General features: G+C 38.1%; 2 protein-coding genes and 1 pseudogene across 3 annotated transcripts; 1 reads left to right on the top strand and 2 right to left on the bottom strand.

Moving 5' to 3' along the window:
- Positions 1-246: 246 nt before the first annotated feature.
- On the top strand, positions 247-5,755 carry EMB2726 (elongation factor Ts family protein). Its single transcript, XM_068484544.2, has 5 exons — positions 247-530; positions 1,258-2,855; positions 3,176-3,382; positions 3,962-4,673; positions 4,887-5,755. The coding sequence occupies exons 2-5, from the start codon at positions 1,280-1,282 to the stop codon at positions 5,524-5,526; spliced, it is 3,135 nt and encodes a 1,044-aa protein (XP_068340645.1). The 5' UTR covers positions 247-530; positions 1,258-1,279; the 3' UTR covers positions 5,527-5,755.
- LOC137746537 (uncharacterized) lies at positions 1,480-8,096 on the bottom strand (annotated as a pseudogene). Its single transcript, XR_015956146.1, has 7 exons — positions 8,037-8,096; positions 7,276-7,373; positions 7,036-7,105; positions 6,769-6,817; positions 6,508-6,596; positions 6,342-6,389; positions 1,480-6,197 (listed from the first exon to the last, which is right to left on the bottom strand). The product of XR_015956146.1 is annotated as an uncharacterized LOC137746537 (transcript).
- Positions 8,097-8,436: 340 nt separating this feature from the next.
- LOC137730679 (auxin-responsive protein IAA27) lies at positions 8,437-11,307 on the bottom strand. The gene is made up of 5 exons (XM_068469647.2): positions 10,527-11,307; positions 9,762-9,991; positions 9,264-9,402; positions 9,051-9,112; positions 8,437-8,805 (listed from the first exon to the last, which is right to left on the bottom strand). Exons 1-5 carry the CDS (start codon positions 11,012-11,014, stop codon positions 8,768-8,770), a joined length of 957 nt encoding a protein of 318 aa, XP_068325748.1. The 5' UTR covers positions 11,015-11,307; the 3' UTR covers positions 8,437-8,767.
- Positions 11,308-14,010: the final 2,703 nt, after the last annotated feature.

Genomic DNA, 14,010 nt, shown 5'->3' on the forward strand with positions numbered 1-14,010 from the left:
CATGAAATAAAAAATAAATAAAAAAACAAAAAATAAAAAAACCATGCAATCACATGTAGAATAAAAAATTATGCTATCGGTGAAAATTTTCAAATTGAACAGAAAGCCTTCAAAAATAATACAAGGAAATCAGTGTCCAAAGAAAATAAAAAAATGAGCAGCCAAAAAAAAAAATGCTTAAAAGGTAAAAGAAGAATATTTTTGAAAGTTTAGTGAATTATTTTCAGTCCAAAGAAAATGTGTGAAAGTAAATTGAATATTCAAAAAACCTGAAGTGTCCAGACGAATCTTGAGTGGTGTACATAGAGCCACTCTTATTGAGTTCGGTTCCGGTTTAACTGGCCCAACACAGCAGATTGAAACCGGGCCGGCCAGAGCTTTGCCTCATCTTTGAGCAATGCAGACAGACACACTGCCACCACAGAAAGGATAAGGATTTAAAGCCCCCAACCTTTCAGGATGCTCATTCACCTGCAGCATAGATAAGCTTCAGACTTGAAAGCTTCAGTTTGCTAAATTTTTTCTCAAAGGTACAAAATTTAGCTGCATTGACTAATTGGGTTGTTGAACTTCTCCTCCTTTCTGTGTTTCGATGAGTTTGCAGTAATGGGTTGTTGATTATTTTTGTGATTTTTTTGGTTTTGCTTTAGGATATTGTAATTTCTCTGTTTTTCCGTCAGTCTTTTGCTGGTTTTGTTCTGTTTGTAAATACTGGTTTTTTGTAATGTTTGCTTAGTGTTCTTATTTTACTTCAATGTGTCATTGAAATGGAAGAGAAAGTTTGGTTCTTGTTTTTCAGTGAAAGTGTACAGTTGTTATGAATGGACTCTGCACACAGGATTGGGGTTGATTGTTTGTGTCTGTTCAGTGTTTCGGTTTGATATGCGTATAAATTAAGTTCGAAATTGGAATGTTGATTTTGTTGAATAATTAAATTTTTGGGGTGTTGGTGTCAACTTCATTGGTAAGTAATGGGAATTTGGGTGGTGATATCTATGTTTTGTTTTCGTTGCTCGACCAAAAGTAATTAGGTAATCGACATTCGATAATTTTGATGGAAGTTATCAAGTTTTTATCTATTAGCACTTGTAATGTGCTTTTGATGGAACCACGGGAGGATGTATTCTCATGGCTTGGGGTGTTAGCAATTGTATATGTACTCTCGGTGGAACCATGAGAGGATGTATTATCGTGTTAGCTGTATCTCACTTTGGATGAATCTTTTCGTTTTGTTCATCATTTTGATATTCTGTGCAGGTGAGCAAGGAATGGAAGTCTTATGTTAGCAGCAGACTCAACTTCTATTTTTCAAGTCAATATGACGCCTGTAATTCCGTTTTCTATAAGCAATGTCTCGCATATTCCTGGAAGTGCCTTTACTGCAAGAAAGAACAATTGTTTAACAAAATTCAGTTTTTCAAGGAATTCTGCAAACCATGCTCTATCCCCACGGACTTTTCTTTTTCCTTTTTCAACCTCTATCAAATCATTTGCATTGTACCACAGCAGATGCCCCGTACATCATAGATTTAGAATCCATGTATCTGCCACAGGAACCGATGTAGCGGTTGAGGAAGCAGACTCACCAGTTGCAGATGCAGCTTCTAGTGAAGCCAAATCCTCTGATGATAGTCCTGGCCCATCTCAAGATTCTCAACCAAAGCGTTCAAAACCTGTTAGGAAAAGTGAGATGCCACCTGTGAAGAATGAGGAGCTGGTTGTTGGTGCAACTTTTACGGGGAAAGTAAGATCAATCCAGCCATTCGGTGCTTTTATTGACTTTGGAGCTTTCACAGATGGCCTCGTACATGTTTCACAATTGAGTGATACTTACGTTAAGGATGTTGGAAGCGTTGTTTCTGTTGGGCAAGAGGTGAAGGTGACATTAGTTGAAGCCAATCCAGAGACTGGGCGGATCTCTCTCACTATGCGTGAACGTGACAATGGCAATAAGCCGCAGCAAAGGAAAGATGCTTCTGCTGGTAGTGATAGGGGTGGACCTGGTAGAAGGAGTGGCCCAAAGAAAGGCGAAAGGAAAAATGAGGTGAGGAAAACTACAAAGTTTGAAAAGGGGCAGGACCTAGTGGGCACAGTAAAGAATTTCGCCAGAGCTGGTGCTTTTATATCTCTTCCTGAGGGAGAGGAAGGATTCCTGCCTACATCGGAGGAACCTGATGATGGATTTGCAAACGTCATGGGGGAGACCTCCTTGCAGCTTGGCCAAGAAATAAATGTCCGTGTCCTGCGTACTACAAGAGGACAAGTAACCTTGACAATGAAGAAAGAAGAAGATATTCTAAAGTCGGACTCGCAGGTCAGTCAAGGAGTAATCCACACTGCAACAAACCCATTCCTTCTGGCTTTTCGCCAAAACAAGGATATTGCTTCATTTTTGGACGAAAGAGAGAAAATAGAAAAAGCAGCTAAAGCCATTGCAAGCAGTGAGTCCAGTATTCCTGAAGTGTTGGACGAACAAACAACCAGTGACGAGGGAACTCTTGGTGTCCCTTTAGCGGTGGATGAAACAGTTGAAAATGGTGCTCCTTCAGAGGACCAGGAAAGCCCAGTTTCTAGTACAATTGAAACTCTAGAAACCACAGAACAACCCATTGAAAGAGAAGAGGTGAGTTCTGATATCTTGGCTCCTGAAGGGAGTACATTTACCATGGATGGAGTGAAAAATGCAAGTGCTGGTTCGTCTAGTGAAATAGCTAATTACACGTCGACTTCAGAAGTTCCAACAGGCGAAGAGGTTATAGAGCCTCAAGCGGATGATACCATAGAAAAAGGTGAACTGCAACCACCTGCTTCAGAGAGAGAAATTCCTTCTGCTGCACTAACTGAAGAACCAAAAGGTTCATAACTAGGTTTTTTTCCTTTCAAGTGTAGTATTTACATTTCATTCAGTTGAATTCAAAATTTTGCTCTAAGTCTGAGATGGTAAAGACAAACATAAGATGCCTATAATGTGCAAAATAATATGCTATTTTGTGATCAAATATGCCGAAACTTTGCATCGTTTAACAGTTAACGTTAAAACACTTATGCTATAGAGACATCAGACATGTTCTCTTTTTTAAAACAAAATTAAAGTGTAAAATCACAGATGGAACATAAAGTGATAGAACTTCTGATCCGTCTGGAGAATTAGCTGATGATGACGTCCTTTTGACAGAAAGTGAGGCCACCAAAGTTGTAGAAGACCTAGCTGACAACATTACAGAGGAAGCTCAGATTCAAACATCTGCTGCTGAGAGTGAATTGCCTTCTATCTCACAAGTGGAAGATGACAAAGTGGAAAGTGCCCCCAAGAAGAATGGCAGTGTTTCTGATTCAAATGGACAATCTGACAATCCTTCCCCGAAGGAAAGAGAAATTAAAGGTTATTTTGCCTGATCATCTTGCTCATTTTAATGCAATTCATAAATCTCTACAAGCAAACAAATACTAATGACCTGAAAACTGATGGGATATGGTTCGTGGAATATCTGTACACGGTGACCCGAATACTTGTTGCTTTTAAGTTGGAAATTAAACCATTGAAAACTATGAGGATCTGAACTAAATTCTAAGAAGAATGTGCGTATGATAGGGGAAATGAATGAATGGTTGTATTGATTTGCTGGGTTGAATTTATTTGCCTACCACACACAGACACACACACACACACACACAAAACACTTGGGAAGTTTCATGCTACAAACAATTGTTGCAATGTGAAATTGCTGCTCCCTAAATATTTAGTGATCTTAAAAGGATTACACAGATTTTACTGTGCAACACCATGTTCCATCTGATGCTGAATAATGTTGCTAGTGGGCGAGTGAAGATGAATAAAATCCTCTTAAATATGTTGAAGGATTTTGTTAAGTGATTGATTGTCCGGTTCACATTGCAATAGCAGTCTTCTATTACGAGATATATCTACCTCTAACCGTTTGTTTTTACATGTGGATTACAGCAATTATATCACCAGCCCTTGTAAAGCAGCTGCGTGAAGAAACAGGAGCTGGAATGATGGATTGCAAAAATGCTTTGTCAGAGACAGACGGGGACATTGTTAAAGCTACGGAGTTCCTTAGAAAGAAAGGTTTAGCTAGTGCAGAAAAGAAAGCCAGCAGAGCCACTGCTGAAGGAAGAATAGGTTCATACATTCATGATAGCAGGATAGGTATCTTGCTAGAGGTAAACTGTGAGACAGATTTTGTTTCTCGGGGTGACATTTTCAAGGAGCTGGTTGATGATTTAGCCATGCAAGTGGCTGCCTGCCCTCAAGTACAGTACCTTGCTACAGAAGATGTTCCTGAAGAGCTTGTGAACAAGGAAAGAGCGATTGAGATGCAGAAAGAAGATCTTTTGTCAAAGCCAGAGCAGATTAGGTCAAAGATTGTTGACGGGAGGATAAGGAAGAGGCTTGAGGAGCTGGCATTGCTTGAGCAGCCTTTCATTAAGAATGATAAGGTGGTGGTGAAGGACTTGGTCAAGCAAACCATTTCAACTATTGGAGAAAACATAAAAGTGAAGAGGTTTGTGCGCTACAATCTTGGAGAGGGCTTGGAGAAGAAGAGTCAGGATTTTGCTGCTGAGGTGGCTGCCCAAACTGCAGCAAAACCAGTGCCCGCAGAAGTAAAAGAGCAGCCTGCTGCATTGGAAGTCAAGGAAACTGTTGAGAAGTAAGCAACCGCCCTTCACAAATCATGTCTTGCTTTTATATAGATTCTCTAATACTGGGTCATTAATATAATAGATTGGATTTTTATTATGTTTCTGTAATAAAAACAAGAGTTCCAACACTCAGTTTCTGTGATAACATATGTGCTTGTTGATGCCAATATGGATGTATATTTTGTGTATGTCGCTGACGTAGATTCAACACCATATTGCAGGGCACCAACTGTTGCCGTCTCTGCCGCTTTGGTTAAACAACTACGTGATGAAACTGGAGCAGGGATGATGGACTGCAAGAAAGCTCTCTCCGAAACTGGAGGGGACCTTGAGAAGGCACAAGAGTACCTGCGGAAGAAGGGTCTTTCTTCTGCTGAAAAGAAATCCAGCAGGCTTGCTGCTGAAGGCAAGATTGGGTCCTACATTCATGACGCCCGCATTGGAGTCCTGATTGAAGTAAACTGCGAGACTGACTTTGTTGGTAGAAGTGAAAATTTCAAGGAGTTGGTTGATGATCTGGCAATGCAAGTCGTGGCCTGCCCGCAGGTGCAATATGTATCAATCGAAGACATTCCAGAGAGCATTGTAAACAAGGAAAAAGAGCTTGAGAGGCAGAGGGAGGACCTTCTGTCCAAACCCGAGAACATTAGGGAGAGAATTGTGGAGGGGAGGATCTCAAAGAGGCTTGGGGAGCTGGCTCTTTTAGAGCAACCTTTCATTAAAGATGATAGTCTTTTGGTGAAAGACCTAGTGAAGCAGACTGTTGCTGCTCTCGGTGAGAACATAAAAGTTCGCAGGTTTGTTCGGTTCACTCTTGGGGAGTCAGTTGAGACAGTTGAAGATGCAGGAGCTGAAGCATGAATAAAAGATAAAACTCGGAGTTTGCATGGAGCCGAAGAAAGGATAGAAAGGTCACGAAACTAATTTTACATGCAAGTTACATGATTCTTTTTTGTTCTGGTTTTAGTTTTACTATCTGCAGCTTAGGCTGATCAATCTGTTGTTTGGTTGGACAAGAGGTGTACTTTTTTGTCATCTACATTGCAGAGAGAAGATGGAAATACAATTCTGTTGAGGCATTTTTGAAAAATTGCATGGAGCAACATGGAAGATTAAAATCCAATAAAATTTGAAGAAAACAAATCGAATTCCTAAATCAACTTTTACATGTGTATTTGTTAGCCTGCTATACACCCTAAATGATCTTTGGCCAGAAAAAAATACAACCACATGTGCTAGTTGCTCTTGGGAACGAATCGCCACGAGTCCACGGCAATCTCTACCTTCCTTTTCTTGTGAAATTTGTACGGCTGTGGTACATCGTACCGAAGCAGACGAACAAAGACGATGATAAAATAGCTTTAATATCATGTCAACAACAAAAGCATGCTCACTCATCTCATAAAACAGAACAGCGCAGTGTCTTTAACCACCGCGAAAATTCGAAATAAGCTTATTTTGACCCACCTCGCATATAACTTCAGCACTGCTACTGCTAGCATTGAAGTTCTGTAGGCTGCCCTTTTCACATGCTGCAATTGACCAAAAGGTAAGTGATCTCATCATGTGGGCACAGTAAAAAACCATCTAAACCAATGGTGAGGACCCGTGTTGAGAGGGTAATAGTCAGAAAGCAAGTTAAAATTACTTGTTAACGCGCAAGGCGTGTGGCTTACATCCCTTGTGGAGGTTTTGTGCAAGGAATAAACTGCTTGAGTAGCAATCTGACGAACGAAACAACATGAGGAAACATTTAGAGCAAACAAGATAGAAGATATTCCACTTAACCCGACCACCGCATTAGATGGCACAAGAAAATCAGAGATCAGCCGCTGCACTTACCTTCAAAGCCACTGAGAGGAAATCCATGTGAGCACCCTTCTTCCGAGTTCCAAATGGGGGATTCATTACAACGGTATCAACAAGGTCGGCTATATTAAGGATCAAGATCATTAGATGTCAAAACAACTCATAACAGATTAAACATAGACTACCAACTGTATCAAACAGAAAATAACCAACAAATATGTGTGTTTACGTATAAATTGTTTCTGCTAACAAATACACGCGTATAAAGGCCGCTGCAGAGAAGGGTTCTCTTACCTCTCCATCCTAAGTTCTTAATGTTGCACTGTATAAATTCCACATCCAACTGCAGGATTACCAACAGAACAATATATTAGTCGATCAGCACCAATGCACAAAATGATTCAATACAGCAAATTGTCGGAGCTTTTTTCGTGCATGAAATGCCTATTTCTATGACAGACAAATATACAAATACTAGCCATATGAACACATCTTCGAAGCAGAGCAAACCATAAAGCGCTATAAACATCAGTACCGTAGAAATCAAGAAAGTAACAGTACCTCAAGATCCACGGCATTTTCCGCTGCTATTTCAAGTGATTGAGCATCAATGTCAATGCCGATCACCTCCCTGTTCAAAGCAAGAACACATTAAACCGACAACAAAACGAAGAAAGTATTCATTCGAGATTCACAAACTTGATCCGTAATAACCTTCAATTTTGACTAACAAAGTAAAAGGGTTATCGAATTTTCAACTAATACTCAAGTTAAAACAACACTGGGAAAGACGAAACCCACTCTGCACCCAAGAGCGCAGCTGAAACACCCAATGTACCACAGCCACAACCAAAATCAGTCACCACCTTCTCACTCACGTCTCCGAATGAATTCTCTGCCTAATCAATCGAAAATCCACGATTATTAACGCGACGAAACAACCCCAAATTCAAGAATTTAGCAGAAAATCAATAGTTTTAAGCAAAAAGGCAGAGACTTTGAGAAGAACCACTGAGCTAATTAATTAATTTTGACTATGATGATGGAATTCACTTCTTTCATCATTTTTCATCTTTTGCCTAATTTTTTTTTAATAATGAAATCTTGTTGGTTGAAATTTCTTTAATCCTTCTCATCCTTTTCTTGTTAAATCTGATTCCAATGAAAGTCTTTCCAACTCACAAGCATTTGGGATTAATTAGCTTTTTAACTTTTAATTTGTTTTAAGTTTTAAAAAAGTACAAATATTGTGACATTTTCTCTGCTTGTAAGTAAGAAATCTTACATTCAATGTTCATGAATGACGGACGTCGATATCAAATTAAACTAGTCATTGCGTGGTTGAGCTCAACTTTCGCATCTCTTTTAACGTAGATATATCGTTGTAATTATAAATAAAAAAAAGTACAAATACACTTTTGGGATTAATGTTGATACATTTCAAAAGGTTTAAGTGCTAAAATGGTCCGCGTTTGGACCCATTAGCAATGATGCCATTCCGTCAAACGAAGATTTAAAATCATGCTTGGAAAATAGACTTGTTAGACGATATTCTAAATTACTCTAATTCGAGTCATTACCCCAAAAACCTTTTGATGCACTTCCCTCCCATCCGCCACCATGTCTCCTAGCAACCACCATCTCAGTTTGTTAGGCCCGTTAACAAATTATTCATCACATACTTCCCATGAAACCACATTTATACTTTCGGTTTTTCCCACCAAAACTGATGAACACAGCTTCACAGTTCAGTCACTTGGTCGTTATTTGCGAGACCAATCCACCCATGTTACACCACTCGTTCAATTTATAATAATATTCCGTGAAATATTAAATACATCGTACATCTATATTATAATACATAAATTAATAACACCACTGGTCCTGGTCGGTATGGCGGTCACACTCAAACTTTCCTGCTTTTTTCGCTCTTGTGATACAGGCTTCAAAGCAAAACCAAACTAATATTCCAATACTGCAGTTAATTTCATTCATTTTTCATACGTAATACAATTACTTCAAGCAGCCAACTATCTGAAATGAGAGAGAGAGAGAGAGCGAGAGAGAGGGAAGAGAGAGAAGAGAGACAACTAGTTATACTAGACCAGTTTGCAGAACCTACTAGAATGTCATATTTTGTTACACTAAATATTCAATATTTTAGAAGCATGAGTTGATAAGAAAGAGTGCCCGATTTTGGAACCGTTCAGTGCTTTCACCTCAATCGTACCAAGCTCCCTCCAACCTCATTTGCTTAAGAGTATTTGATCCATTCCTGGTTGATGAGAAGACACTAATTACTATTTTTGCACTTCTGCATGGCCCTTGGGGCTGTAAGAAATCAAAACATAAGGATGCTTGTTAGGGATTTCATTTAGCAAACAAAAGCCAAAATCTACATGCCATCGTGAAATTTGTTGGTATTTCTGTCGTGAAGTATCTTTATATAAATATATTAAGGGATGAGGATCATACAATTCAGTCAAAATTAATGTTGAAAGATCAAAACCGATCTCCGTAGTGACATGCATGAAAAAAAAATGAATTAGAAGGAAAAATAAGATCAGTGAAGATACCTAGACCCATAGCCTCTGAACTCTTCATGATCCTCATCCTCTTACATGAGTCGGTAAACATTCTGCAAGAGAAATCCTCGATTCAGTGAACATTCTAACATGGAGAAACCTCTTTTGAAAAGCTATTTGAGTACTATTGTATCTACACATCCGAATATCTGTATTGGAAAATGAACAGGTAATTTACAAATTTTGTTGAAAAGTCCCACTTACTCCCAGGGAACATCACCAACTAGCATCCAATCGCCATCCTTGTCTTCATAGGTGAGGACATATTCAGCACCATGTAGAAGATCCATCAATCTACTCTCGCTCAATCCATCTCTCGAAGCTCCATGTGAGCCACAATGACCTGACCAAGATTTAAGTAAAGAGGAAAAACTAAATCGGGATTGGTTTCTTTGGAATCCAAAAGAACGTGCTTCGCAGAATTTGCTAAATTAGATTGGGATTTATTCTTCACCTAGTTGATTTACATATACCAACAGACACGCAAAAACTCCACCCAACTCTAGTCACTAATTTACAGTTCCAATATTCCAACTACAGAAGGAACAAACAACTTTCTTGTTAAGGTAAACAGTCTTCCAATCGTTCTCGAATTCTGATCCTAGCTTCTTAAAGATGGTTTGAATCACATAAAACTACTGCCAGACGTGGAAACTTATGGCAGGTGAATAAGAACAGAGGATGAGTTACAAGGTAACTTACCGATTGTAAAGCAGCTGAACATCTTTTCCAGAGCTAGAGATAACTCCAGATAGCTACCGTAGGTTTTGAGATCAACTTTCCTCAGGTACGGTGCACCATCCATGCTGACCTTAACATATAGACACCCTGCTCCCATCTTGCCTTCAGCTTCATCATCATTTTTCGAAGGAACGGAAGCCATTGAATTTTTCCGGAAAGAACGAATTGGTGGCCATCCTACAACCTGTGCCCTGTCACGCACATGACATTGGACAAGTTAAGAGTTTATGATGAACATCTTAAATAACTTCCTACCTATCCAATCTATGACTATATAATGTACATAATGTTAGAATTTCGGGTCAACAGGTCCAGAAAGCAGTGAATTCAAAACAATGAAACCAAGTCAACAGATTACAGACTTGGCTTGCAGACGCCAAAAATCTTGCCGTTCTGGGACCAAATTTGAAACATACATGCAACGAAATATTTGAAATTAACACAAAATCTTATGCCCTCCTTCCAAACAAGGAAATAAGTGAAATTTTATGCAATATGAGAAATGAAACAACCAATCTGCAAAATAAAGAGCACGTAAAACCATATAATTCTTCAATTTAACCTAGAGGGACAAAGAAAATCCCCACAATTTCCTCTAGTACTACTAATTAAAAAACTTAAAACCCATAAAAAAAAAATTAATACCACAATTCAGCAAACAAAATATTCATCTTTCTGCAGAATATTAAAGAAAGAAGAAAAGGGCAGAGAAAGAAAGCTACTTACTTTGCAGCAGGGGCAGTAGACCCAGCAGACCCTTGGGGTTTCTTCTCATGCAATGGCTTTGGAGACTGTTGGACACCATCTTTCACAGTAGACCCAGCTAAACCAGTTGGTTGCTTGCTGGGTTCACTCCCAGCAGCAAGAGTTTTCCCAGCATGCACACCTCTAGGAGAAAGCAAGTTTCCACCTTTTCCCAACTCCACCTCAGATCCACCACTCCCAGAGAAAACCCACTTTCCAGAAGCTCCATCAATGGCGTCTGAGAATCCCCTCTTGGCCCCAGACACCAACCCCTTAACCCCACATGCTGAAAACCCAGCAGCTTTCTCCTCCACCCCACCACCGCCGCCGCCGCTGTCTCTCTCTGGGGACTGGGAGCCAGGCAAGCCCAGTCTCAGCTCAGTGGCTTTGAGGTTCAAAGCAGCAGACTTGTCAGAGGTTTCCATTGAAGGAGATAAGCCTATGTAATCATGCTCCAAAGAAATAGACATCAAAATATGTCAACCCAGAAAGCATCAAACGGATTTAGAACCAGAGAAATGAGAAAGTTGAGAGCTTTTATTTCAGAGTGTATTGGTGTTTTGGAGAAGAAGATGAAGAAAAAGAGAAGCTTCTTTCTATATAAGATACACTCTCCCAGTACTCAGTACTCTGTAACGGAGAAAATGAATATATTAAAAAAATTACACAAAAGAAAATAAAGAGCAAGGAAAGTGTGGGAATTAAAAATTAAAATTGAATAGACAGCTTTTCTTTTTGGTCGATTTTTAAATAGACAACTTGAGAAATAAAGTGGAAACCTTTGGGTTTGGCTTTTATTAACAATAATAAACTATAATGGGTTAATTTTAAATGTTCCCCTAAAAAAAACGACTTTTATTACAAAAATTGATCACTTTAAATATTTACTTGCTCAAAATTCCTTCTATTCCTTATGTATTGTAAAACATAACAAACCAACCAACACAAAGTCAATCGGTTGGTTATGAAAATTTTTATTTAATCGCCACATTGAAGAAATAAAAAAAATTGTTTTTACTAGGGCGGGGTAAATGACCTTAAAATCCAGAAAACCACCAAAATGGGTTGATTTGTTTTTTTTTTTTTTTTTTTTGTTCAATCGGTTAATAAGATCGAATCAAACCTTTTTGTTTCATGCATTACAAACCGTGATTTAACCAAACTAAACTGTATATAATAAAATATATAAATTAATATTAGGATTAAGTACCTAAAATTCTCTAACTTATTCTAAATTGGTCTCAACATTTTTAAACATTTCAAATAAATACTCAACCTATTGTAAATGTTACATCCGTTAAGTCTCAGTTAATTTGTCGTTAAACATACATGTGGCAACAATGAGTCCCACTTATTTGCTTATTTGGATACTAAAATAATATTAAAAATAAATTCAAAAAGGAAATGAAGACGAAAAAACAAATACACGAATAAAATGAAAAACAAAAATGAAGATGAGGAAATTTCTTAGCAAAGAAGAAGGTTAAGAAGTTAGATAAGGTGCCAATGAGCTTGTTTCTGCTCATGTGATTTCCTTCTTCGCCAATTTTTGCTAGTAAAGCTTTAAATTCTTCTTTGTAGGCGGTAAAGATGGTGGTGGCCACATCATAGCAATTCATACTATTTCAGCAATCTTCATAACCTTCTTCTTAATTTTGGCTGCTTGAGTTGTAGAGTGGAGTTTATGGTTGTGCGTTGGGTTTGGAGGTGAAAGCCTAAGTAGGGTGATGGTGACCGTTACTTGGTGGAACCCATGCTTCCATAACCTTATATTGATGTTGGAGACAAAGTAAGCCCTAGGTAATTTAACAGAAACTCAATTGGGATTTAACGGATATGATATTTTCAATAGTTGGGTACTTACTGAAAAATTTAAAAAGGTTGCGACTAATTTGGAATAACGCTAAAAGGTTAGAGGCTTTTAGGTACTTAATCCTTAATAATATTATATGTACATTATATATAAACACTAATATTATATATTTAACTGACTAATGATGTCTCTAGTTTTAATATGTATGCCTAATTCAATATAATTCAAATCTCAAAGTGATTTGGGTTGATCGATTTCAATTTTTTATTGTACTCTCTTGTATTAGTTCAGTAAAATATCATCCATGAGCGATGATAGGATTAATAATATTATATGTACATTATATATAAACACCAATATTATATATTTAACTGACTAATGATGTCTCTAGTTTTAATATGTATGCCTAATTCAATACAATTCAAATCTCAAAGTGATTTGATCGATTTCAATTTTTTATTTTACTCTCTTGTGTTAGTTCAATAAAATATCATCCATGAGCGATGATTCAATCCAAGCAAAAGGCTTATTAAACACATGAACACCAATATCCATATTAAAACTCTAATTTGTCAACTGATCAGCCACATAATTCTTCTTCCTATAGATGCATTTCAACTCACTTCTTCTCAAAGATAAATAATTTAACTATATGGTTTGTTCTTATGAAACATATTCGTCGCCGACCCTAGCCTTTGGCTTGGTACCGATGGCAACCCCTTTTTTTCTCATCCTTCCCTCATTCTCTTCTTCCTTTCCACTCTCTTCTCATTTTTCTTATTAGTTTTTCTCAGTTGTCCTTGAGTTTTGTCTTAAATTTTCCCTGAGTTTGTCTCAGATTTGGGCTTCATGCCCCTTCCTCGGTTATCTGCCTTATGTTCTTTTGTTTCCCACCATCCCTTCCTCATTATCCATCCCCACCCTATTCTTTGCTCTTTGGCTCCAAACCAAAAATGGGCACCATATCCATTTTCCTCCCTCACTTCCCTTCCCTTCCCTCAACCGGTTTACCGAATTCCTCTCGAGGTCAAGTGTTCTACGACTTTGGTCAAAGTAAGGGTATTTTACATGCCCCTTTAGCCTCACCTTCTACCATATGTTACTTTGTTGTATATATTTGCTGAGTTTAGTGAAGGGGACTTGATCCGGTGACTGTTTCTCGGTCTGGCGTTTTCGGTAAATATAGCTCTGGTGTGCTTCTACTTACGGGTTTGCAATTTTTGTACTATGATGTCTTGTTCAAATTGACCACTCGATCGTTTTCTCTAGTGTTGTTGCGTTGGTAACTGCTGGCAAGACGTTCATGCTGCAACGGCAGAGCTGTTTCTTTCTGAAGGATTGAGATTAGGGTTCTATTTTCGGGTAATGCTAAGGAGACCAAATTTCTAAACCAAATTTTGTTAACCAATGATGTGGATGTTGATGTTTGGATTATTACTTAAGTATTGTTTAACGTGTTTATTTCCTATTGGTGATATATCATTTAATTTGTAAATTTGATTTTAAAATTTGGTCTCATTAGCATAATCCTTTATTTTCTATTTGTTTGTTTATTGGGCTAGGCTTTTGTAGTTTAGCTTTCTCCAAGTGTATTTTGGGTTATTCTGCTTTCCCTTGGGTTGGCTTGTAAAGTTTTAATGAACATTACTTTTT

Source organism: Pyrus communis, chromosome 15, assembly GCF_041283825.1.
Source record: "Pyrus communis isolate YQ-2024b chromosome 15, ASM4128382v1, whole genome shotgun sequence".
Classification (NCBI taxonomy): Eukaryota; Viridiplantae; Streptophyta; class Magnoliopsida; order Rosales; family Rosaceae; genus Pyrus; species Pyrus communis.